General features: G+C 39.0%; 1 protein-coding gene and 1 pseudogene across 3 annotated transcripts in view; both read left to right on the top strand.

Annotated features, from left to right (window-relative positions):
* Positions 1-346: 346 nt before the first annotated feature.
* The window catches only part of SGCG (sarcoglycan gamma), a 46,342-nt gene continuing 21,673 nt past the window's right edge, over positions 347-25,015 (top strand). Inside the window, exons 1-4 of one of the 3 annotated variants that reach the window (XM_007164216.3) lie at positions 347-412; positions 22,454-22,648; positions 23,264-23,365; positions 24,891-24,978. In XM_007164216.3, coding sequence (XP_007164278.2) covers positions 22,454-22,648; positions 23,264-23,365; positions 24,891-24,978 — 385 coding nt within the window. In that variant the 5' untranslated portion in view covers positions 347-412. Of the gene's footprint in view, positions 413-1,807; positions 1,910-11,867; positions 12,036-22,453; positions 22,649-23,263; positions 23,366-24,890; positions 24,979-25,015 lie in introns of those variants that run through there. The other 2 variants (XM_057532654.1, XM_007164215.3) reach the window with 2 other exon arrangements.
* On the top strand, positions 2,645-2,790 carry LOC114236026 (U2 spliceosomal RNA; annotated as a pseudogene).

Genomic DNA, 25,015 nt, shown 5'->3' with positions numbered 1-25,015 from the left:
CCCGCGCGTGCTCAGGCGCCCCCTGCCCGGCCCCGCACCTGCTTCTTCCGCCGCTGCGGCCCGCGGGTCCGGGGGAAGCCACGCAGTGTAGTTGGGACCGTCCGCCTGCCTTTGCCCCAAAGAGTTTTGCCGGCCGAGCCGCCCTCCGTCTGGACTGAACTTCGGGGGAGTGACTCGTGTTCCGTGAGTTGGTTTTGCGCATCGCGTCGCCCTGGGTTACTGACCGGCCCGCCCCCGGAATTAGGCGCGAGCGCACTTGGGGGCTGACCTGGGCTTCCCGGGGCGGGGCCGGGCGGGGGGTGGAGACAGAGAGCCCTGAAGTCACGTGTCTCACACCCGCTTCCCTGGGTTGGGGGGGTCCCGGGGGGGGTCCCTCCAGCTTCAGCCACTACCCACCGAGTACCCATGGTTGGTAGGTACATATTTGCGTGTTATCGCTTGGTTAAATCGGGATTAATTAGAAAGTTGATAGGAGCCAGCGGTGGATAGTTGACTGGGAGAGTCACGTACGGTTTTTCTGGGAAACAGCTGCTCATCCAGTGATACCTACTGTCGTAGGAGTAGATGTTATAGAGATGGCACTCTGTGTAGATGCGTGGTATTGTTGTACTAGGGCTGCTGGGTGTCCCTTAAAGTGGGTAAATCTGTGTAAAGCAAGGGAATTGTATTTTTTAACTAAGCCTTTTTCTATGGCTCTTCTTGTGCTTTTCTTCCTTGAATATGAGCAGGTTATTTAAAAACTATGAAAAATAGATTTTACAGTATTTTTCAAATATTTACCTAAGCTGATCTCTTGGTTCTTGGTGATGGACTGTTTTACTGGAAGGTTCAGTGTGTCTGGTATTAAAACTTCCTCTGGAGAAAATGTGCTTCCAAACAACATGATTGCAAAGTGGCCTTCGGTCCACGTGTGTAAAACATCCTGCAGTGAACTTTTGAGGTTGTAGAACAATCATGTTTTCAATTATTTTACTTTCTCTGAATCCTATGTTCTTTCCATTTTCAGTGTTTGTTAGAGCTGAATCAGACATTAAAGACAATATTTAGTAAATACTGCACATAAATCATTAACACGGATAGTACACTTACACTTCAGGCTTAGAAACGTAAGAAGGTGCCCTGCATAACAATTGTAATCTATGAATAATGTTTCTTTAATCTCAGGAAAAAATGTAGTGATGAATAATCCATTGAACAAATTAAATTCGTTAGAACTACATAGCAGACTATAAAAGGAATAAACAAACTCACATTTAACCAATAATTTGTTTGCTTTTTCAAACTATGAAAACACCTCTCTCAGAGATAATGAGGATAATACTCATTTCATTTTTAAAGAGGCATTTTATTCCTGTGGCTAGATCATGTTTCAAATATATTATATTAAAAAATATATATGTACTATTACATTTTAATCGTCACCATTTCATTTTCTTGGTTCTGATTTTTTTTTAAATAAACCTGTAGATTACTTAGAGTTTTGTTTTTAATTTTATTTATTTATTTTTGGCTGCTTTGGGTCTTCGTTGCGGTGGCTTCTCTTGTTGCAGAACATGGGCTTTAAACGTGTGGGCTTCAGTAGTTGCAGCAGGCCAGCTCTGTAGTTGTGGCTCGAGGGCTCCAGAGCGCAGGCTCAGTAGTTGTGGCACACGGGCTTTGTTGCTCCACAGCATGCGGGATCTTCCTGGACCAGGGATCGAACCCGTGTCCCCTGCATTGGCAGGCAGATTCTTAACCACTGTGCCACCAGGGGAGTCCTGATTTATTTTTTTTATTTTTTATTTTTTTTAACTTATCAGACCCTCGTTTAGTCTTTACTTCTTCAGACTGTGCCCTGCAAGAGCTCCTGTCTTACTGTGGATAACATCTGCAAGTATCTACAGACATAGTTACAGTTAAGCAAAAAAAGGTAATTGTATTTCTTTCTCCAGAATTGTATTATTAGAAAGTGATTTATGTGGGAATGATCATTGTAGTATAACAACCCAAACATTTAATTTTCTAGACTTAGGAAATGGTGCTTTGTGATTTTTTTAAAAATGCCCATTTCATTGTTTTCTTAGTTAAATTTATACGAAGTAAACACAACTGGTTATGTGCTCTCAGTGATACAAATACAGTGTTCTCTGTATAGACAGCCCTCCTTTGAAGTATATTTGCATATAAATTTCTGAACATGACGCCTTCCAAATTAGGAAACAAAATAACTACATATAACGCCTTGTCTTTTTAGCATATCATTTTGTTATATGTGAGGGAGATATTTGTACTGGAATAGGAGGCCGCAGGAAAAGGAGATAGTAAAGAGATGCTTCCTAAGTATTTTAAGGTCATGGACCCCTTTGAAAGTCTGGTGATAGTTATAGACGTGCTATCCAGAAAAATGCCTGGACATGGATACCTACTTTGGATTCACTTTCAAGAGGTTAACAGCTCTCTAAGCCCAGCCTTGGATTCCGACCAAGATCACTTAAATTAGATTTTTAGCATGTCAGTAGGCTTGGTTGCTGCACATACAAAACCCTAAGTCATTCCATTATATCAAAACATAACTGCATTAATAATTACCTTAATAATAAAACAATGAAAACTTAATTGGAAAAGTAACATGAACCAGGTGTTAATTTATAAAAACGTGCTTATTATCGCTTCTCGGCCTTTTGGCTAAGATCAAGTGTGAAAATGTGCTTATTATTTTTGTGTAATGTTTGTTGCTAAACCCTTTTTTTCAAAAATAAGGTCTCTGAATGAGAAAAGGAAGAATTTTTAAATATGAAAAACTCAACTAAAATCATATTGCATTGAAGACAAAGACCTAAGGAGCAAACAGATATGAAAAAGCTAGGGCTGTATACAAGTTATATTTTTACAAACAGTGCCTATATGAATCATGGAGCTATTTAGGTGCAATTCTGTGGGTTGTGTTGTAACTCAGGTTCCTGACCAATGGCCCCTCCTCTGTATCCTTCTCCTTTAAGATTCATGACTCAGTCTGTTTGTTTATAAGCTCTTAATTCATAATGAATTAAGGGAAATATTCAAAAAATTATTCTCCAGAGAATCTCCTTCTCAGATGTACCCCTAATAGCTTGCTCCTTTACCTCTGTCTTCTGGCATTTGCCTTAACAAGAAAAGGGCTGTGTCCATGCCATCATCGATTGAGCTCCTGCTTTAACCCAGGCACTTTAGGAATTCCATTTCATCCCACCTTCACAAGCACCCTGTGATTAGGGCCCCCCTTTACACAGCCGGAAACTGGGCCACAGAGGCTGTCATTGGCCCAGGTGGCCGCTGGGCAGAGCTGGGTAATAACAGAGACCTGCCCCCAAACCCGTGGTTCCCACTGCAGCACAGTGCCCAGGAAAACCTTCCCATGAGCCCTGCATTTCACTCTTCTTATGGATGCAAAACAGCTCAAACAGCCAGCCCATATGACTAGGGCTAGTAATTCCTTGAATCAAGGGAAAAGAAGACCAACGTTTAAGGTTAAAGTGACGTCGTATAAAAAATAAGCACCACTAACCTTCGTGCCCTTAAAACCTCACAGAATTTGTCTTTGGAAACTGTAGACGCCTCCTTTAGGTCTTCCTCCTCTCATTAAGTGTATTTCTTTGACTTTATAGTAAGTCAGGTAAATATAGGAGATTGATGGAATAATATCTTATTAACACAGTATTCTATTAGCAAGTATCGAGGTGAAGTGAGTATAGTGGAAGGGTGGTTTAGCCCATTGTACTTGCTTTTTATGAAAGATTTTAATTTTATTAACATTTATCCTAATCTGCCTGGGACAGTTCTGTCATCCTTTACACAGGATCATGTTTTACTACCCCGTTTTTGCCTGTCTTCCTTTTTTCCTTTCCTGTCCTTTCTTGATGGGTCCTAGACCAGTTTTTCTGACATTTCATGGGGGGATTTAGAGCACATATTTGTTGTAAATTTGGTCAAACTCACACCCACACACGGTGCAGGCTCGTGGTTGGTACAGGCCCTGACTTTGCTGTCGTTCCGTCCACAGCCTTGAGGAGGGAGGGGCCTCTCCTTGTACTTCCTTCCATGGCAGGAGCTCTGGCCTTGCTCTGCCCAGAGGCCAGCTATCCCTGTTGGGCACAAAGATTCAGGCTGGGCCTCTGGGCCCAAGAGTGGGTCTCATCACCTGCTGCCTCCGCGCCTATGAAGCTGCACCTCCCACTGTCTCTGGCTGTGACTTACGTCCGTATTTCTAGCCCTTGAGAATTTTCCACTCTTTCCTATAAGTTTGACTGTATATACTTTTTAATTAATTAATTAAATCATTTTTTACAAATTGAAGTATAGTTAATTTACAATGTTGTGTTAGTCTCAGGTGTACAGCAAAATGATTCAGTTATACATTTTATATATATATATATATATATATATATATATGTATTCTTTTTCAGAGTCTTTTTCATTATCGTTTATTACAAGACATTGAGTAGAGTTACCTGTGCTGTACCGTAGATCCTTGTTGGTTACCTGTTTTATGTATAGTAGTGTGTATCTGTTAATTCCAAACTCCTAATTTATCCCTCCCCCCAACCTTTCCCCTTTGGTAACCATAAGTTTTTTTTCTATGTCTGTGGGTCTATTTCTGTTTTGTAAATAAGTTTATTTGTATCATATTTTTAGATTCCACACATAAGTGATATCATATGATATTTGTCTTTCTCTTTCTGACTTGCTTCACTTAGTATGATCGTCTCTAGGTCCATCCCTTTTGCTGCAAATGGCATTATTTCATTCTTTTTTATGACTGAGTACAGTTGATTTTAGTTTTTTGAAGGTGGAGGGGATGTAAGAATGTAATATAATTATCAGATTCACTTCTTGAATTGACTATGCTAATTAGACACAGTAAATTTATTTTTAAAATAGTAAAACCAAAGTAAAACATGACCCACAATACAGTTTATTTCCAGTGGGTTGTGTCAGGAGGTAGAAAACTTTTTCTGTAAGGAGGCATGTAATAAATACTTCAGGCTTTATGGGCATAAGGTCCCTGTCACAACTAACTACTCAGCTCTGCAGCGTTGGCCACCATGGGGATCCCTGAAAGAATAAGCATGGCTGTGACCTGGTCTCGCTCTACCTACAAGGACAGGTGGCAGGCCTTATTTGACACACAGGCCATTGTTTACCAAACCCTGACCCATACTAATGAAAGCAGTCGATTATTAAGAAATATGTTTAGTTGTGAAATATTTTTCAACATAGACTGGAATATATGTAAACATTCTTTTTTTGAGAAATCACCTCATACAAAATACTGCTTAGTCATCCTCGAAAGATTTGGCAAAGAAGGAATTAGTCCCTTTTATCTTGACTTTGCTTTCTCTTCTCATCTCTTGCTTCAGAGAATGAGATAATACACAACCCCTGTACCCCCGTGCAAAAATAAATAAATAAATAAAAATGTTGCTTTCCTCTCTGGAGCTAAAAATTCAAACTGAGTAAATTAATGTTTGTAAACTATGCCCAGGTTGTAAAAAATTAGTACAAATAAGCGTTTCTCTTTTTTTGAAAAATAATATTGTAGTAGCTGCATCACTGAGAATATACTGTACATGTTGCATTACATTAAGAATCATCCCTGAGTTCCATCACTCTGCAAAACTGTTTCAACAGTGAACAGCATAGAAAACTATATGAGTGACCCATACTTTAAAGGGGAGATTGCATTGTACCTATCAGTAAACCATGATCATGTGCATAGTTTTGATTTTATATTTTTATTACTTCATACAATAATCAAATGAGGTGAGCCAGACGAGTACTTGTACTTGTTCTTTAAGAAAATAAGCAGGAAATAAGAATTGGAAATAAAAAAAAAAAAACCTAAAAAATATTTTATAAAGTTTGCCTTTTTGACATTTGTAAGATTTTATAATTTCATTAGACTAAATATTCTTAGTTTCATATTGGAAAGGATTCCAGATTTTTCTATGTTGCTTAATTTTAAAATATTAGCTACATATTGAAAAGTGATGTTATCCTTTATTTGCTACATATTAAACAGTTGGGAGATATTTTCCAACTTACTGATTTTGGTTATTTGTAGATTTTTTTTTCAAATAAAATAGATGCCCAGGGTGATGAAAGGGAAGGTATCTGTATCTACTTTCGTTAAGAATATTTTCCTGCAAATAAACTAAATGAACTACTTTTATTAGATTTAGAAAGTAAATGCAAGGCCTGCAGGTGTGCTTCACTAGGAGTAGGACGGGAGAAGACAGCGGAACCCAGAGAATCCCACAGGTAGCCTATTTGTTCCAAAGCAGATGACTTCAGTGTTGTGGTGCTGACATGCCTCTGGTTTCACACATGAGGTTATTTCTGTGTGTAAGTTAGAGAAGCAAGAGTGTCCCGTAAAACCTGAGCAGTGTGCTGGCGGGGGTGTGATGCAAGAGGAACTCCCACTCACTGCTGGTGGGGGTGCAGAATGGTGCGGCCACTTTGGAAGACACTCTGGCAGTTTCTACAAAATTAAACACGCTCTTAGCATATGATCCAGCAATCGTGTTCCTTGGTATTTACCCAAAGGAGTTGAAAACCTATGTCTACACAAAAATCTGCACCCAGGTGTTTATAGCAGCCTTATTCATAATTGTCAGAATTTGTTGACAAGCAAGATGTCTTTCTGTAAACGAATGGATAAACAAACTGGTACATCCAGACAATGGAATGTTATTCAGTGATAAAAAGAAGTGAGCTATCAAGCCACAAACAGACATGGAAGAACTTAAATGCATATTACTAAGTGAAAGAAGAAATCTGAAAGAGCTACATACTGTATGATTAAAACAATATGACTTTCTGGAAGAGTCAAAACTATGGAGACAATGAAAAAAGAGCAGAGGTTGCCAGATGCAGGGAAGCGGTGTGAAAGAGGTGAACAGACAGCACAGAGGATTATAGGGCAGGTAAAAAAATATCCTCTATGAATCAATACAGGAGGAAAGCTGGAAAATTCACAAATGTGTAGAAGTTAAACAAAACACTCCTGAACAACCAATGGGTCAAAGAAGAAATCAAAAGGGAAATGAAAAAATACCTTGAGGCAAATGAAAATGACAACACAACATAAAACCTTTGGGGTGCTGCAAAAGCCATGCTAAGAGGAAAGTGGAGAGCAAAAGTGCCTACATTAAGAAAAAAGAAAGATCTCAAATAACTTCATTTTATACCTCAAGGAACTAGAAAAGGAGATCGAAGTTAGCAGAAGGAAGGAAATAACAAATGTCAGAGCAGAAATAAATGAAATAGAAACTAAAAAGACCATAGAAAAGATCAATGAAACTAGGAGCTGGTTTTTTGAAAAGTAATTAAAATGTACAAACCTTTAGTTAGACTAAGAGAAAAAGAGAGGACTCACATAAACAAAATCAGAAGTTAAAAAGAAGTCAGGGGCTTCCCTGGTGGCGCAGTGGTTGAGAATCTGCCTGCTAATGCAGGGGACACGGGTTTGAGCCCTGGTCTGGGATGATCCCACATGCCGCGGAGCAACTAAGCCCGTGAGCCACAATTACTGAGCCTGCACGTCTGGAGCCTGTGCTCCGCAACAAGAGAGGCCACGACAGTGAGAGGCCCGCGCACCGCGATGAAGAGTGGCCCCCGCTTGCCGCAACTAGAGAAAGCCCTCGCGCAGAAATGAAGACCCAACACAGCCATAAATAAATAAATAAACAAATACTTAAAAAAAAAAAAAAGAAGTCATTACAAACAATAGAACAGAAATACAAAAGATCATAAGAGACTACTATGAACAATTACATTCCAACAAATTGGATAACCTGGAAGAAATGGATATATTCCCAGGAAAAATACAGCCTACCAGGACCAAATCAGTAAGAAATAGAAAATCTGAAGAGCCCAATAACAAGTAGGGAGATTGAATCAAAATAAAAAATCTCCCAACAAAGAAAAGCCAGAGACCAGATCCGGCTTCACAGGTAAATTCTACCAAACGTTTAAAGAGTTAATGCAATTTCTTCTCAAACTCTTCCAGAAGAGTAAAAAATGTGAACACTGTTTTTTTGCATTTTCGTATTTTGAATCCACCTGGTCAAATTGTAGGAGATACAGGAGATGATCATTTCAGAATGGAATGTGAATGTGATCCGTTTGATCATGTAGAAGTAGTCAGGGGAAATGCTGATGTCCTCGGAGGGCAGAAGGGTGGAGAGATGTTCTGTCATTAGGAACCAAGAAACAAATGCTTACATAGACTGGAATTTCAGACATGACCACGGGTAAAACCACATGGAGAAAAGGAGGGGAAGGCTACTGGGTGGTAACGTACATGAACTCAACCCACAGGGTGAGTCTGGAGTTCGTAAATCGAGCTATAGCAATATAAAGTTATTTGAAGGTCAGAGGTTAAGTATGGGGAAGAAGATGTAAGTAGTGACCTCAGACCAGTGGATGTAGAGATGGCGGGGAGAAGCGGGAGACGTCGGGGGTTTATCACAAGCCCTTCTGATGGATTTCCTCTCCAGCGTGTGCCGGTTCTGCCTTGGTAATTACTTAGTGGGTTTCCTGTCATTCTGATGGACACACGCTACACTTCCATTCTCTGCCCAAAAACCCTATACTTAATGGAGCTGCGGGATCTGTTCCCTATAATTATGCAAAGTTATATGTTCATGGAATAATACTTTTTAATGATTATGACTCACTTCAGGCATTACCATCAGGTAACTTTTGAAATTTCAGGTCATGCTCCATTTTCTCCTCTGAAATCTAAAAGTTTTCTATTCCTTTTAGTCTTTCCTTTTCTTATCTCTTATTTCTCCAGATGGTTTTATCCCCTCTGTCTTCCCTGAAAACACTGAATTAGCCCTTTATACTAAATATTGACTTCTAAATTCCCCCAGAGTACCATGAAAAACATAAAATACCTACATTCAGTAGTCTAGTAGTCAGTTTCATTTTTTATTGATATGGCAACTCTAAAGGGAATATGAATTATCTTTGTTAAAATGCATACACTTGGATCATCCCTATTTAAAAATAATCAGAGAAGCTGGGTGAGAATCATCCAGGTACTTACATTAATTACATTCCAGATGAAAACTGAGTTATCAGTTGTGTATGGAATCATTTGATCACTTCATTTTGCTTACTTGGAAAGTCTGTGGCCACGTATTTTGAAGACGTATAGCTTCAATTGAAAGTGCAAATAATTCACATGGAAATTTTTAAAGTTTTAAAGTTTATCACTTACAAAAAAATTTAATTTGATTTCACATTTCATTTGCCCCGAAAGCCATCCCTTATTGCTGTTATACTGACCTCTTCTGGATAATTCTTGTAATGTCATCCTGATTGTGTATGTTAGCTCTATTTTTTTTTTAATGTTACTGTGCACTATAGAATTGATATCATAAAAAAACAGAGTCTGGTGTAACTACAAAGTTCAACTAATTGAGGGTTGACTCTAGGCGGGTGCTGAGCAGGGAGTTCATGGTCCAGTAGAGAGAACAGGTCTATAAACCAATGTTGGCAATGTAAATACAAACAATTATAAAACGTTTAAAAATCCATATACAAGGCTGGCTCTGAAAAGGTAAGAGATGAGAAAAAGATGAGAGGTGACTCTAATCTGAGGTACAGCTGGGCAGCCGACAGCACTGTGACTTCTGTGGTTTCTTACGGAGCCCAAAGGAAGGGGACAGGTGAGATGGGCAGGGGTCCGCCGTAAAGGTGCGTGTGCCTGTCCAGAACCAGATACCGTTTCCTGACGGCTTGCTGAAGGGCTTGAAGCAGGGCGGTGATAAGGACAGAATTACCTGTCCTCAGCGTTTCTCTGGCAGCCCCAGGGTATGAGGTGAGCACAGCGGTGCCTAGAAGCAGGGAAGCAGGTCGGCTACACACAGACCAGGTCCCGCAGTCAGGGGGGCACTGATGGGTGGAGGGGGAAGCAAGGCAGCAGGCACTGGGGAGCTTAGGGACCGACAGGCTGGTTAGCGAGGGCGATTCCCAGATCTGTCGCCCCTGATTTTTGCGGAGGATGGACGAAAGAGTGGGTCTGGGGAGACGACGAAAGTGTGGTCTGGTTTGGGGAGATTTTGCCATATAGGCGCTCACAGCTGCAGTTAGCGTGTAAAGCCACAGGGACGGTTTAAAATGGGACTACTGTGTATTCATCAACTTCAGCTGGGCCCGGAACGTGGTCTAATAGGTCTCACTAGTAACTGTCCTGCCAACTCTTCAAGGCAACTACGCCAGACTTCTCTGTTCTTTCCAAACCTTGAATTATCTCGTCTGAAAGTCACTTCTCTCCACGCCCTTAGCGGCTCTGACCTAGAACGAACTATTTTACATCTAGTAGAGGGTTAGACTAGTTTTCTTTAAGGCCCCTTATAGCTTTAAGATGTTATGATTCTGTTGAAAACAGATGAGACGTGTATGTGAGTTACAAACCCCAACTAGACCTACAGTGGAAACTTTGAAGATCTCGTTTCAATAATCTCAACTATGCTAAAAAATCAAAAGATTTTTTTTTTCTCGAAGTCATCCTCCAGCAGGACCAAAAGTAGAAGTCAATAGTGTTAAATGAATCTGTGAATGTGAATGGAGATCCAACATACAACTTGACTAATGGCCTTACAAAGCAGCCCCCAATGCTGAAAAGTTCATTGCTATAAACCAGTTAACTGATGGTTGAAAGGTCCCTCAGTAAGTAACCTTTCAGTGTGACATTTCAACCAGAATATTGAGTTAGGAGTTTCAAATTTTGACTTTTCAGACACACAGTAATACAAAAGTACATCTCATAACATCACTGTTAAATATAGTAGATATTTTTGTTGAGAATTGGTAGTTGTGCCATGGTTTTATGTCTAAACGAATTGCCATGATAAGAAAATCAGTAATGTGCAAAGAAGTCATGGAAGATTTTTAAATGTCTTATAAATAAATGTACGATTAGTTGAAGCTGTATCAGCTTTTCATTTAAGACCTGCAGCTGTTGGTGTTAAGAAGCATCAAATTTCAAAAGAAGTTACAGCGTAAATGACTAGAATAAGAGAAAAGGTCTCCTGAGAAGAAAATTAAAATTAACTATATGGATTATCATTACACTGCTTCTCATAATCAAGGTTTAGTGCTAAAAGGTGAATTTCAAATGTATAATTTAGTCAGTTTTAATTCAGACTCTAAAAATAATGCAAAATAAAAGATTAAGGTTATTTGAAATTTTGGTATTTGTTCTGTGTTCTTTACACCTTATAAAAATTGAATGATCTACTTATCGTTCTTTTTAAATAAAGGTAAGACAACATAACATCACCTTGTTACATTCACATAATTTGTTAAACAAAATATAAATTCAGTTTACTTAGAAAACAACTGTGATAATTTTAACATGTAGAGTTTACCTTCTGTTTATTATGATGATCATTATTTAAGGTTTTCTCAAGTGTTAAAGTTTTTTCACTTAAAAAGAAGCCTAAGGAAAGTGATTTTTAAAGAGTGACTATTAACATGAGAATATGCAGTTTACTTGGAGGAGAACAGTATACATTTAATACCAATAAAGTTACAAGTTCTAAGTGTTGCCTGTGAATTTGAAGCGATTTTTTTATGAGATTTTTGTCAACATTAGATTCTACTGGAAACTTGTCCCAGAAGTTTTTGCTGTTCATTTAAGGTAAAGTTCATTTTAGAAAGTTACAGTTACGTAAGACTGTCCTGATTCAGGGTTTAGCTGGTGGTTTCATAGGAATTGTTTTCCTCTTGGCATACTTAGCGCTGTGTTCTGGAATTGGTGCCCAAACAATTTTAAGTGTGGTATATGAGTGGTTTGTGTCACTAAGTAAAATTAGATGCGCCGGCTGCTAACAACCGGGGATGAAACCTGAGACGAGGCCAGGCCGGGAGCCTTTGCTTCCAGGCTGGCTGGTGGACTTGACCCGTCCCCTCTCAGCGAGTCGTGGGACAGCCTGAAACGCTCTGTCTCAGAAGGCTCTGGGGCGGTGCAGTTAATTCACAGTGTGCTTTTTACAACACCTAAGGTAAGTAATCGGTTTTTACTTGGATCTTATATAATTATAATGTTCAATTTAAAAACCAAATAGGTATGAGGCTTCTTGATTATTTTTTACCTTCATAGGTATCATAATGGAAAATGAATTTTAAATGTTGAATAAACTTAGCTCAAAATGATTATGTATTAAGTATCAACAAACTGTAGTTAACGTCTCAAGTTTCTTTCAAGTTATTACGACTACTAATATGCTACCTGTTTTTAGCATGATTATGTCCTTCTAATAGTTTTAATTTGTATCAATAGAATACCATGATAGCATTTCTGTATTATCGGGCATTCAATCGTTATACTGTAATTAATCTAGACAAAGGGTAATCTTTAAGATCACCTACTGCTAATTCTACTCTTAAACTTTTGTGGCAGAATTACATTTGATTTACATTTTGCCCATAGTTTTGTTACAGACATTTAAAAACAGGGTAAAATTCATGAGAACAGAAGTCCAGGTAGTTTGATACATTGAGAATAAGCAAAACAAGAGCAAAATACCAAGTTTGGCTGCCCAGCCCTTCTTGGATGAAAAAGGGAAGAATGTATCTCTCCCTAAATCTGGAATAAATAATGTGTTGCTCAAAACATGTATGAAAAAGTAAAAAGAAGTAGAATCAAGGTAAACTGTGCTATGCTTCGGCTTGTTTAAAGTGTCTGTTGTTTCTGGTGGATCCTAAGTTAATTAGGGCCCTTAGAAGACAAGTTTGTAAAGAAAGTCATCAAGAAAGATAACGGGGAAAAAAATAGCTCAACTGGCTGGAAGATTTGTCAGCAGGATGGAGTAACTCACTAGGTACAAAATGAACTACAAAACATACTGTGTTTATTTTTTGCTTATTTTCTTGGAAACGTTTTGGATCCACAGAGCCACTTACTGCCTCATGGTTCAAGTTGGTGTTAGTCTTAGAGGTTCTAGAATTTATCTGCGGTTTCTTTCAAAGCCAAAGGAAAAGTAGTATTTCAATATATTTAAATATCAAATTCCAAAGACTAACAAATCCAAGTTTCCCGAACATGCTGGCTAAGCTTGCAGCTAAAATGCTGCAAATCAAATTGTTCCATAATGTCCTTTAAAAAAACATACACTCTAGTCACTAAACTAGATTGCTATTATATTGAAGATGAAACTCAAAGAATAATTGTAAATTATGAATGGGTGCCCGTTTGGTTTAATTTTGCACATGTTGTTGGACCTGGGTGGGGTCTTCTCCGTGGCTTCCTCTCAAGCGAGCACAGCCCTGCTCACCCACCATGAATGTGGTTTCCCGGTGGGGAACCCTCAGGACCTGCCTCCCGCTTCTTTCTGTCCTTCCCGCCTCCTTCTCCTCCCAGCCTCAAACGCATCCAATGTTGTTCTTCTCTGGACCCACTTCGGGACCAGATGTTTCTCTGGTGTTCTCATGAGCTTTGTAGAATCCCTCACCCACTGTCATTGCCATTCCAGACTCCAAGCTCATCTCCTATTTCACATGTTATTGTGCCTTGGGGAATTTTACGGGAAAATAGATGCAGGAGTGTTTAGCGATCTGTGGATTTGCAAGGGTCTTGAGACTTCTCCCCAAGCCCCTCACAGCATCCGAGTCTGCTTGACTTTGGTGCAGCTGGTGTGCTGTGCACGCTGGTGAAGGAGATGGGCTTCCCAAGGGCTGCATGTGCCCAAGGCATCTGTGCTTTCTCCTGAAGCCACTGGGATAGAATTAGTCTTGTGGAAGGTCACTCTGGTTGCCATGGAGACTGGATAAGGGGCGTGGAGGGAGGAGAGAGGAGCTGTAAAACATTGACAGATGGCCTCAGCTGAGGTCTGGAAAACAGACCCCAAGGGAGAACCAACAGGAAGAAGTCGTTGCCATGGAGACCATACCTAAAACCCAGCCTCACCTTTGTGACTATTTTAACTCTATTTTAAACATTCTCAGTGAGTTTTACATGTGAAACATATCTGAAAAAGCACACTGTCAAGAAGCCTGATAGGTCACTTGAGTTGATCAATTGACCAACTGATTGTTGATCGGTGGACGGAATTGATCATCATATGACCTAGTTAAGAAGGCATCACTTTGGAACTCAGTCTGGTTTATATGATAGCTAAAGGGAAATACCTAAGATAGTATGGTTGAAAAGCAAAGGTAGAAACAGTGCTTTTCTGATGCTAACCTTCCTCCCAAATCCAACTCATTTATCAAGGTAGAACTTTATGTGATCTTGAACCTTAAAATACACTGTTGAAATACAGAGTGCTTATGGATTAACATTCCAAGTAGAAAATGAAGTAGTATGATGGTCACTGAGATGTGAAACGCAGGAACTGTCAGCCTATAAACTATGACATATGCATCAATCAGATCATTATGGCAATAAAAGGGCCAGGAAAATAACAATGTATAAATCTATTAATTTCCCCTTTTGTTCTATGGGTTCCGGTTATTTTCCTAGCAGTTTATGGAGTTTCTGTTAAAGTTGGTATGAGACATATATGAAGTGTGGTAAAGATGGAATGATTTCGGTTTTCAATCATAACATTGGACCTAGACATGGGGACCTATTCCGCAAATACATCGTAAATGAGAATATACTTCATTCTGCCTGCCTGTCTTTAACAAATACGTATAATTGAGCCCCTGCTCAGTTCCAGGCACTGCTGTAGGTGCTGGTTATATTGTGGTGAACAAAACAGTGAACAAAACATCCTTATTTTGGCCTTATTTCCACCAACTTCAACTTCTGGACTTTGATATAACCCTTTAGTCAAATACTATATAAGGACGTGGTAAAAGCTTCAGATTTCTGAGTTTCTTTAATAAAACCAAGAATAAAACACTAAGAAAATATATTTGAATTGCCCATCTTTATAAACTTAACACTGCTTTAAAATAAGCCTCTATCTGAACTAAGCAAACATGCCTTTTAAAACCACAGTTTTATGAGCTAACATTTGCGTGACAGTGGATACGAGTGTTTTTTTTTCCTTTTGTTACTTTTTCATTTAAAGAAAGGTTTCTTACCTGTTCAGGACTGTTAGCTACTTAAAGGGCATTTCTTCTGTTGATTTGGTGTATTTTGTAAGGAACTTTTTAAAATGGCAGTTTGCCATTTTATTTTAAAAGTCAATTCTATTGTAAAGAAGAGAGAATGGTTTGATGACCTTTTAATCTGTGTGTGTGTGTGTGTGTGTGTGTGTGTATGCACGCGTGTGTGTATTTATAGCAGGGGCATTAGTGATTGTGAGAATTGTACTGATTGTAACTTTGGATGAAATGGATAACTACAGTTTGTGTACTTTGCTCTATTTAGTGGCCATGCTGAGCAATTTGACCAAAAGATGAAGCAGAACAATTTTTGAAATTATTTGGTCGTCCTAAACGTAATCATAAAGTTGGGACAAGTATGGTGAATTTACTATTAACTTTACTATTATCAGAGGAATATATATATCCAAAGGTATATATATATATATTTTTTTTTTTTTTTTAAATCTGAAAAAATACAGAAAAACATTTGGGAAATGAAATTTTAAGTGAAAAAGGTGGAATATAGGGGGAAATGATTGTTAACAATTTTTAAATTTCTTTATCGTCTATTTTCTATGGGTATATATATTTTTTCATAAGTATTTCAATAGTCTTTTTCATTCAACACTCTATCATTAACATTTCTCTAGGATATTATATGCTTTTCAAGCAGTTAATTCTGAACTAATTACTCTAATAAATTATCATTTATTTACTTTCCAGTTATTCACCATTACACATAACGTAAAATAAATATCCTTAAACATGAACCTTCATTTTCATTCCTAATTGTTTCTTTGGAATAAGTTTCTAGAATTGAAATTACTGTTTGTTTGAGGTTCTTGGTACACCATCCTTCGAGAGGGACGATGTTAATTTTCACTTTCAACAGCAGAGGAGTTCCATGCCCATTTTTCGAACACTTTGCCAATAATGGCTACTACCAGTTTTTAAATCTCCCTTAATCTTTGAAAACTGCTTATGGAACTTGTGTTTATTTGCATCTCATGGTGAAGCTGAACCTTTTGCTGTGTGTATTAATCATCTGTGTTTCTTTAATGTATGTGCATTGTTTTGTTCAAGTTTTATTGGATTATTTATATTTTTAAGGGTAATAACCTTGTCTTATCTTTAAGGCAAATATTTTCCCCGTTTGTTATCTGCTGTTGAATTTTCCTTGTTGATGTACTTTTGTCACATCTACCAGGGTGAGCTCCTCCCCACTGCTCTTTCTTTTCCTAAACGTTGGCACCGGTTGGGAATGCTATGAGTTGTGATGCAGACAGTGAGGCAGGAAATACCTTGACAATTAGCAATTTAATGTGGGGATTAGCTACTTCCTGGAAGTTTAAAGGAAAATGGAGGTAAACTCGTCCAGTGATTCTCAGTGCCAGCCTGACCTAGTCAGCTTTAACTTAATAAGCATGTATAAGAGACATGGAAGCAACCTAAATGTCCATCAGCAGATGAATGAATAAAGATGTGGTCTACATATGCAGTGAAATATTACTCAGCCATAAAAAAGAATGAAATAATGCCATTTTCAGCAACATGGATGGACCTAGACATTATCACACTAAGTGAGGTAAGTCAGAAAGAGAAAGACAAATACCATACGATATCACTTATATGTGGAATCTAAAATATGATACAGATGAACTTATTTATAGAACAGACATAGAAAATAACTTATGGTTACCAAAGGGGAAAGGTGGGGAGTGGGGGATAAATTAGGAGTTTGGGATTACAATATACACTCTACTATATATCAAATAGATAAGCAACAAAGACCTACTGTGTAGCACAAACTATATATTCAATATCTTGTAATAAACTATAATGGAAAAGAATCTGAAAAGAATATACATAGTAAATGTATATAAATTCAACTGTACTTGTAAATCAACTACACTTCAGTTTAAAAAACAAGTATATGAAGAGCGACCCATAAATACTGGATGTCTCTCATTTCTCACTTTTGTTTACTTATCACTTCTGTGTATGGGCTTGTTCTCAACTGTTTGCTGTTTTCTTTGTCTATTTGTCTGTCCTTTTGTCACTGTCTCATTTTTTCATTACCATAGCATAAAACTGTGCTTTACATCCAGCAAGGTAAGCCCCACTCTTCACACATTCATTTGTTCAGTGCATATTGGCCTGTTATGTACACGTAACTCCTGCAGGTCATGGTATGTCGTCACATGGTTATGATTGACTTTGCATGTGAGTGGCCTTGTCATTCTGATGGATGATGTAACATGATGGTACTAGTTATGTCATAAGAAATGATGCTACTTGAATATAGAGCCACGTGACTATGAAAGGCAATTTTTGAAACTGAAAAATAATTTTCCTGAAGTTTTCAAAGGGACATACATGATGGATGCTATAAGAGGTTTGGTAATGCCCCAGTCAGCATGCCCTGTGGCCTGGCAGGACCTCACTCGGTGCTATAGAATTCCATCCCTGACATTCAGATGACTCTCCCTTGAAGAAGGGGGATGACCAGAGAAGCAGCACCTACGGGATCCCCTCCATCCCTGCCTGTGGTTCTCTTTGCTAAAATTAGCCAGTGAACCTACGGCAGGAAAGCAGCCTCTGTCAGACGTATGTGTGGAAGTGAGCATAACCCCAGACCTCCTAACACTTCAGAGATCGATTTTTGTTTTATCCATTGCATTTCTAATTTTACTGAATTATGACGAGAGCAAAGGATTTGTATGAAATTTATCCTTTGGCATTTCTTCATTCTTCCTTGTAAATGTTTATCAGATTTTGCAAAGGTTACACCCATGGTTGAAAAAAGTAAGCATTTCCCAACTTCAGGGATGGAGCTCTACACACATCCACTGAAACACATTTTAATTGTATTGTCCAGGGTTTCTATAGAAATATGTTAAAGTCTTCCACTATGGTAATACCTTTCTCGGTTTTTTCTTAACGTTCTTCTTCAATTTTTATCCCGTATATACAGATGAAGAGGTATAGAAACAGGTATAGGTGTATCAGGACATTTGAGAGATGCATACACGTCTAGAGTTTTATAGCCTCCTGATGAATTTGCTTATTTTTATATCCATAGTATTACAGCAATGCCCCATCGTCACGTGCCCTATAATCATGGGAGTTCAGATACAGCATAAATGTCAGGTGGCTCCTGTCCTTTGCTCCTGCCCCAGGAAACAGTGCCTGGTTTTCGTCATGTCTGGGTAAAGGATGCGAGGCGGGGTGTGGATGTTGCTGAGTGCCGTGTCAGGGTCGTGCAGGGCAGGCTCTGTCACCAGTAATCACCGGAGTGGGTTCACAGGGAGGTCCTTCACCCCGTGAAGGTGGCTTCACCCACGTCCTCTTCCCCTCCGTCCTGGAATCACTGTGCAAGCCCAGGGGCTCAGGACCACTCCCTTAGGTGGCCGAGCAGGAAGTGCGGGCCGGGGGGCTGGATGGGACGGTCAGCCCACAGCCTGATCATGTCTCCCCTGGGGCGATCTCACCAGCTGCACGGCACGACTCTCCACTTACAAAGTTGAAATCTGGGACCCATACCTGTCATGAAGTTTCTTTGCTTCGGCGTTGTCCAGACTCAGAATGATTTTATTTAATAGACTTGAATTAAGTTATCCTGCTCAGGAGTCAGTATCTGTTTCCAATCTCACATATCTTCAATTATAGAAAATTCTTGGCAATTACCTCTAATCATTGTCTTTCCTATGTTTTCTCTGGTTACTCCTGCTGGAGCTTCAGTAAGACATATTTAGACCGTCTCGTTCCTCAGACATGTCCTTTAAACTCACCCTCACGTTTCCGATGCCTTTTATCACTCTGGCGTGTTTTCTAAGATCTGTCTTCCTATATGTACTGATTCTCTTCTCAGCTCTGTGTAATCTGTTAAATATAGGGAAATTGTCTTTATATGTCACAACTTTAAGCGATACAACACGTTCTTTGGAATTTAAAATATAACTGAACTTCTCATTTCTAAGGAGTCTGTTTAGGTCTTTTTCAAACCCACCTTTTTAAAAACTCCTTTTAGATTAGTTCCTTTTGAACATCATATGTGTGTTTATCATTTCCATGCCTCAAACTCCTGGCAACAGCCTCTCCAGACTAGGCATTCAGTAAAGGTTAGTTAAAATTAACAATGTCATTTAACAACATTTATGTAGTGGACGCTGCCTTCAGTTACTGTACTATGTGCTATGACAAGAATCAAAGAATGTAGAAGGCAGAATTTCTATCCTTAAGATGGTTTTATTTTAAATAATAAATAAGTAACCATGAATTCAAGAGCATATGAAAACTGATATTTTTGCAAAACATACTATAATGTTTCGTGTCTGGAGCCTTATGCGTTAAAATATTGATAACTATATTTAGAGAGAAGCATTTAAAGCTCATCAAAATTAAGTATACCATCAACATACTATAAAGATGGTTAACAGGGAAAGGGGTGGGATATTTTTTAGTTAATTAATTAATTTATTTTTGGCTGTGTTGGGTCTTCGTTGCTGCACGCGGGTTTTCTCAAGTTGCGGCGAGCAGGGGCTACTCTTCGTTGCAGTGCGCGGGCTTCTCATTGCGGTGGCTTCTCTTGTTGTGGAGCACGGGCTCTAAGCGTGCAGGCTCAGTAGTTGTGGCGCACGGGCTTAGTTGCTCCGCGGCATGTGGGATCTTCCCGGACCAGGGCTCGAACCCGTGTGCCCTGCATTGGCAGGTGTATTCTTAACCACTGAGCCACCAGGGAAGTCCCCATAAATTGTTTTTTAAATAAAGGAGCCTATGAAAATAATTTTTGCTCAAGATGTAGTAAAACTCAAAATTATTTACCTTGGAGTATAGATTTTTAAGTTCTAACATAAAATATCATCTTATTAATTTTTTGTAAAGGGTCTATAAGTAGATCATAAAGCATAATGCGTTGTTCCAGAGCAGTTTCTTGCCAGCATGAATACTAATACTTTACAGTTATCTGACCTCGAAGTGATAAAGAACTGGTGTCCTTTCCAATGCTAATTTTAACACATATCTGAAGGAAGCTAGCTGAACCTGATAGCCTCTGAAAGTCTCTTCCAGAAAAAATTGAATATACAGTGTCAAATAAAAATGGAAGCCACCATGAGTCACCATTAGAATATAAGCTAATAATTTATTAAAATAACAACATCAACTTTTTAGAAAAAAAAAACTGGAGTTGAGTGTTCTGCCTCATCATTTTAAATCATGCCTGTCTAGAGTAAGATCCTTGTTCAATGCAACACATCTAACACTGGTAAATGGCAGGTTAACCAAAAGAGTTAAGGGGGGCAATCATAAAACGTGACTTTGTTACCGAAACTCAGGCCCAGGTGCCTGCCGCTCAAGCAGCCCTGTTCACACTTTGATTTTTAGCCCCGGAAGACCCATTTTCATACTTCTGACCTCCAAAACTATAAAATAATAAAATTATGTTGGGTTAAGCTAGGTTTGTGATAGCTTTACACCAGCAATAGGAAGCTCTAGATAGGAATAGAAATATGTAGCAAGTGGAAACCATACGTGTGTGTGCGCGCATGTGCATGTGTATACACACACACTTAGAAAACTGCTGTTTTTATCGATCTGTAGCAATACTGTAAAATAACGCACTTGCTTTAAATTCAGATTCTCTGGCCACCCTTCCCAATCCAATCGCAGACTCCTAGCCTATCTTTTACAGAAAGCGTGGTTTTGCCACCATTATTTAGATGACAAGTGCTTTGAAATAAATAGAGTGCTATGTTGGGAGTGAGTGAGTGTCAGGGAAGACTTGTTTGAGGAGGTGACATGTGAGCTGGTCTGAAGCTGAGGAGGGAGCTGGCAGAGGGTTTCAGGTGGAGGGGATGCCCAGGAGTGAGTCCTGACCCGAGGGTTCACCTGGGCTGTTAAAGAGTGGATGGGCCGCTCTGAGCAAAAGACCAACAACAGCAGATGAAGAGGTGAGCGAAGGCTGTCACGTAGGGTCTGGGAGGTGATGGAGGAGGTTGGATGTTCTCAGTGGGGAAAAGTCACGGGAAGGTGTGAAACTGTAGAGTGGCAGGCGCTGACTTCCATTTCACATGTCTGCTTGTGGGTAGAGAGGGGTTTCCGGAGGGGAAGGAAGGGAAGCAGGCTTGCAGTGGTGCAGATGACAGTTCGCGGTGGCTGGTACCAGAGCGGTAGCCATGGCAATGGAGAGAAGTAGACAGATTTGGGATGCAGGTTGAAGGCAGAGCTGATGTGGGGCTATGTGGGTGGTGATGGACTTTCTAATACAAAAAAAGACTGGAGGGGTCAAAGGTGAGAGAGTAAAGAATGCCCTCATGAAATTGTTAACCACGTAGGTTTTGAATAATGCAGATTGTCAGTCCTGAGTGTTTGAAAATACTGAGTGATGAATAGCACCACTTTATACAATCAGCTAGAACACGGGGAAATGCCTGTTGTTTGATTGGAAAGAAATTTATAGAATTATTTTGACCATAACATTTTAAATAAGGACACCTCCAAATCATTCCTAAAAATAAATGCATAAAAAATCTCAGAGGAGAATATTTTATATGATTCATCATTTTGCTACATTTACAATCAGAAAAGTCATAACTTCTAATCTTAATTTAGACAGTTAAAACCATGTTCTTTTTTTCCTTGTGTAAAGGGGAAAATTGAGCAACTTTTAAAAATCTCTTCATAAAGTGGAAATTGTTACTAAAACTCTTAACCTAATTTACATAAAACAGTGAATGTTTGTAAACATTTGTACACGTACACATTTTGATCTTTCTTGAAGTAGGTCAGTACTTGGGAGCTTTATTATAGGCCAAAGTTGGTATAGTAGGTATCTTGAAAAGAGCCTTTTTAATTCTGAATAATTTAGTAGCTGAAGGAAGATGTAATTTAATCATTTGGCATAAAATTGAGTAATTGGATTTTTTTTTCAGAAGGCTCTTAGGTACCAGCTTGATTTTCCTCCCACTGAATCTTTTAAGAATGTGATAACTTGATTGTTGTGGGTTGATGCTTCAATTCCAAGTTTAATCTTGCAGAATTTTGAAAGCTATATATGTATTGATTTTATTGATTAAAATCTGAAAATATAATCACTGGATTTCAAATGAATTTGTCCTATCTAAATATGTTGCATGACAGATTATCACTGTGGTTGAAATACAGTGACATGTTTCAAAGTAATAGCCAATGCTCATTTTAAACATCACTAATTTTGGAAATTTGTTATTGGGGTAAAAAATATTTTGTTGGACTAATGGTCAATCAATATTGACAAACAAATTCTCTTTCTGGCCATGTGTCTCTCCCTCTCTCCCTCTACCCCCCTCCTCCCCCCTCCCCCCTCTCTTTACCCCTCCCTCCCTTGCTCCCCACCCGGTGGCAGATGGTGCGTGAACAATACACCACGACCCCAGAAGGCACCCACGTAGAGCGGCCAGAGAACCAGTCTGTCTACAAAATCGGCATTTATGGCTGGAGAAAGCGTTGCCTGTACTTATTCGTTCTTCTTTTGCTCATCGTCCTCCTTGTGAATTTTGCTCTTACAATCTGGATTCTTAAAGTGATGTGGTTTTCCCCAGTAAGTATTTTTTTTCCTGATAAACATGTTCTTGTTTTGTTTGTGCTGTCCCTCCAGCCACATTGTATCAACAGAAGCTTCCTTTCATGCAGTTAATGTTGGTTTCCTGTCTGGATCAGAATTTTCAGTAGCAAAAAATAATATAACATTTACTTTTCTTTTTTACCTTTTTAAAATAATTTCACTGCGAACTAGAGCGTGTCGGTTTTCATTGCAGTTCTGTATTCTGATTGTGTTGGTGGCTACCCGAATCTATATGTATGTTAAAACTCATAGAACTGTAAGCCTCAAGAGTCCATTTTATTGCATCTTAATTTTTTAAAATTTTTAAATAGTAATGGTAAGATTTTTTTTTTCTGACATGGTGGTGGGCTCTTGCATGTTTGTTATAAAGTGATTATTTAAATCTTATATGCATTTCCTAAATAGTCCTTTGTATTTACACTAGACGTAATAAAATACTGAATATTGAATAAAAACAACTAAAGTTTTAAATAAAGTATTTAAGAGAAATACAGTAAAGTGCCGATAGGAAATCTATGAAAATGCATACATAATTTAAGTTGATACTAAAAGAAGTGAAGAAGAAAGCAATAACAAATCTCTTTTTAACAGACAGGGATGGGTCACCTGTATGTTACAGAAGATGGACTTCGCCTGGAGGGGGAATCGGAGTTTTTATTCCCACTGTATGCCAAAGAAATACACTCCAGAGTGGTAAGAAAATGAGGACACATTTAAATAATTTGTGTTTCATGAAAAATAAATAACGGTGAAACACAGAAAGTTTGCTTTTCTGATGAAAGGGGTGCATGCGTCGACACTGCCTGTTTCCCTGGCCACGTGCCTTGGGTGGGCCCTAGCGAGTGACCGCCATGGTCACACCCAAAAGCTTGCCTGGAAACCCCCAGCCCCGCCCCAGCAGATTTCTGCTTACATCTCATTGACCAGAATTGTGTCACTTGGGTCTCCCTCCCTGCAGGACAGGCTGAGAAAGCAATTAGCCTTTGCAGCCCCTGCGGTGGAAGCCAGAAAAAGAACAGTGTTGGAGAGCATGCATTGGATCAGACAACCAGAGTGGTTCCCGGGACAGCTTACTTTGTCTAGGCCCAGGGGTGGGCCTCACAGCTCTGACCTGGGCCATGTCCTCCCTTTCAGGGAAAATGATTAAAAAAATAAAAAAAAAAGAGCCTAGATGTTGGGGCCTGAAGACGGGTTCCATCGTGGAACTGTCACTGCTAGCTGTTGCTTTGGGAGAGCTGTCATTTAATCTCTTTGAGCTCAATTTCCTCATCTGTTTGTGAGGAGTAATGCCACCTCCTTCAAAATGTGGAGATAAAAGGAGAGGCTGGATGGTAAAAATCATTGGTGAATTATTAGCTCTTATTATCATGCTGGTTATTTCACAGCAAAAACAAGTAGTAAGGTCACGCCATTGGATAAAAGGTGAGACAATGGTAAATCCATCTGCTTCCACAAAGCAAGTTGGAGAATTTCTGACCTGCTAGAGTTCCAAAGCACTCCTAAAACTTCTTTTCTTCTGAAAAATCATATTATACCCCACAACTCTGGAAGATATTTGGTTCCCTCTGAGTGACATAAACCCACCTGAATCCAGCAGCCAAATTACTGCATTCCTTTTGAAGAAAACTGTTATAGAAGAGCCAGCAATCTTCTGTGAGACAAAGCCCCTGCTCAGACTATGACCCCACTTACGTGCTCATAAAGCCACTGTATCTTCCAACAAGAAGCTCTAAAAACGTAGGCATCCAACAGATTTTAAAAGCTCTTTTGAAATTGTGAGAAGCCTTTTGCGTTTTGAAAATAAGTAATATGGTCTTTATTTATAGAAGAGCTAACCACTCTCTGATATATCATGTCCTGGACATAAATTATGAGAAATGAAATTGTAATTCCTTGGAAAAGACAAAACACTGATTAAAACTTGATTGTTTCAGATCTTCACCTTGAGAGCGGACTTGGTCCATTGTAACCAGTGCACACAGGCTCCGTAAACCCAGGAGGTTATTATATTCTGTGGGGAAAAAAAATTAATGCATTTACCCCCTTCACATAATATAATCCAAGTTTAAATAATAGTTTTAGCCACAAATTTATAGGTTCACAGGATCTATGACATTGGAGAAATTAGTTTGTATAAATCCTCAATTTATATACAGATACAAAGGTATAGTCATTTTAAATAGTCTGTATTTGGCTAACTTTGTAAATCTGTTTTTAGGACTCATCTCTGCTTCTGCAGTCCACACAGAATGTGACTGTAAATGCGCGCAACCCGGAAGGAGAAGTCACAGGCAGGTTAAAAGTGGGTGAGTCCAGCTTCATAACAGTGCTTTGCATGTGTGT

The sequence above is a fragment of the Balaenoptera acutorostrata genome, chromosome 18 (assembly GCF_949987535.1).
Source record: "Balaenoptera acutorostrata chromosome 18, mBalAcu1.1, whole genome shotgun sequence".
Lineage (NCBI taxonomy): Eukaryota > Metazoa > Chordata > Mammalia > Artiodactyla > Balaenopteridae > Balaenoptera > Balaenoptera acutorostrata.
The sequence above is the reverse complement of the archived record's forward strand: the minus strand, read 5'-3'. Positions and strand labels throughout refer to the sequence as shown.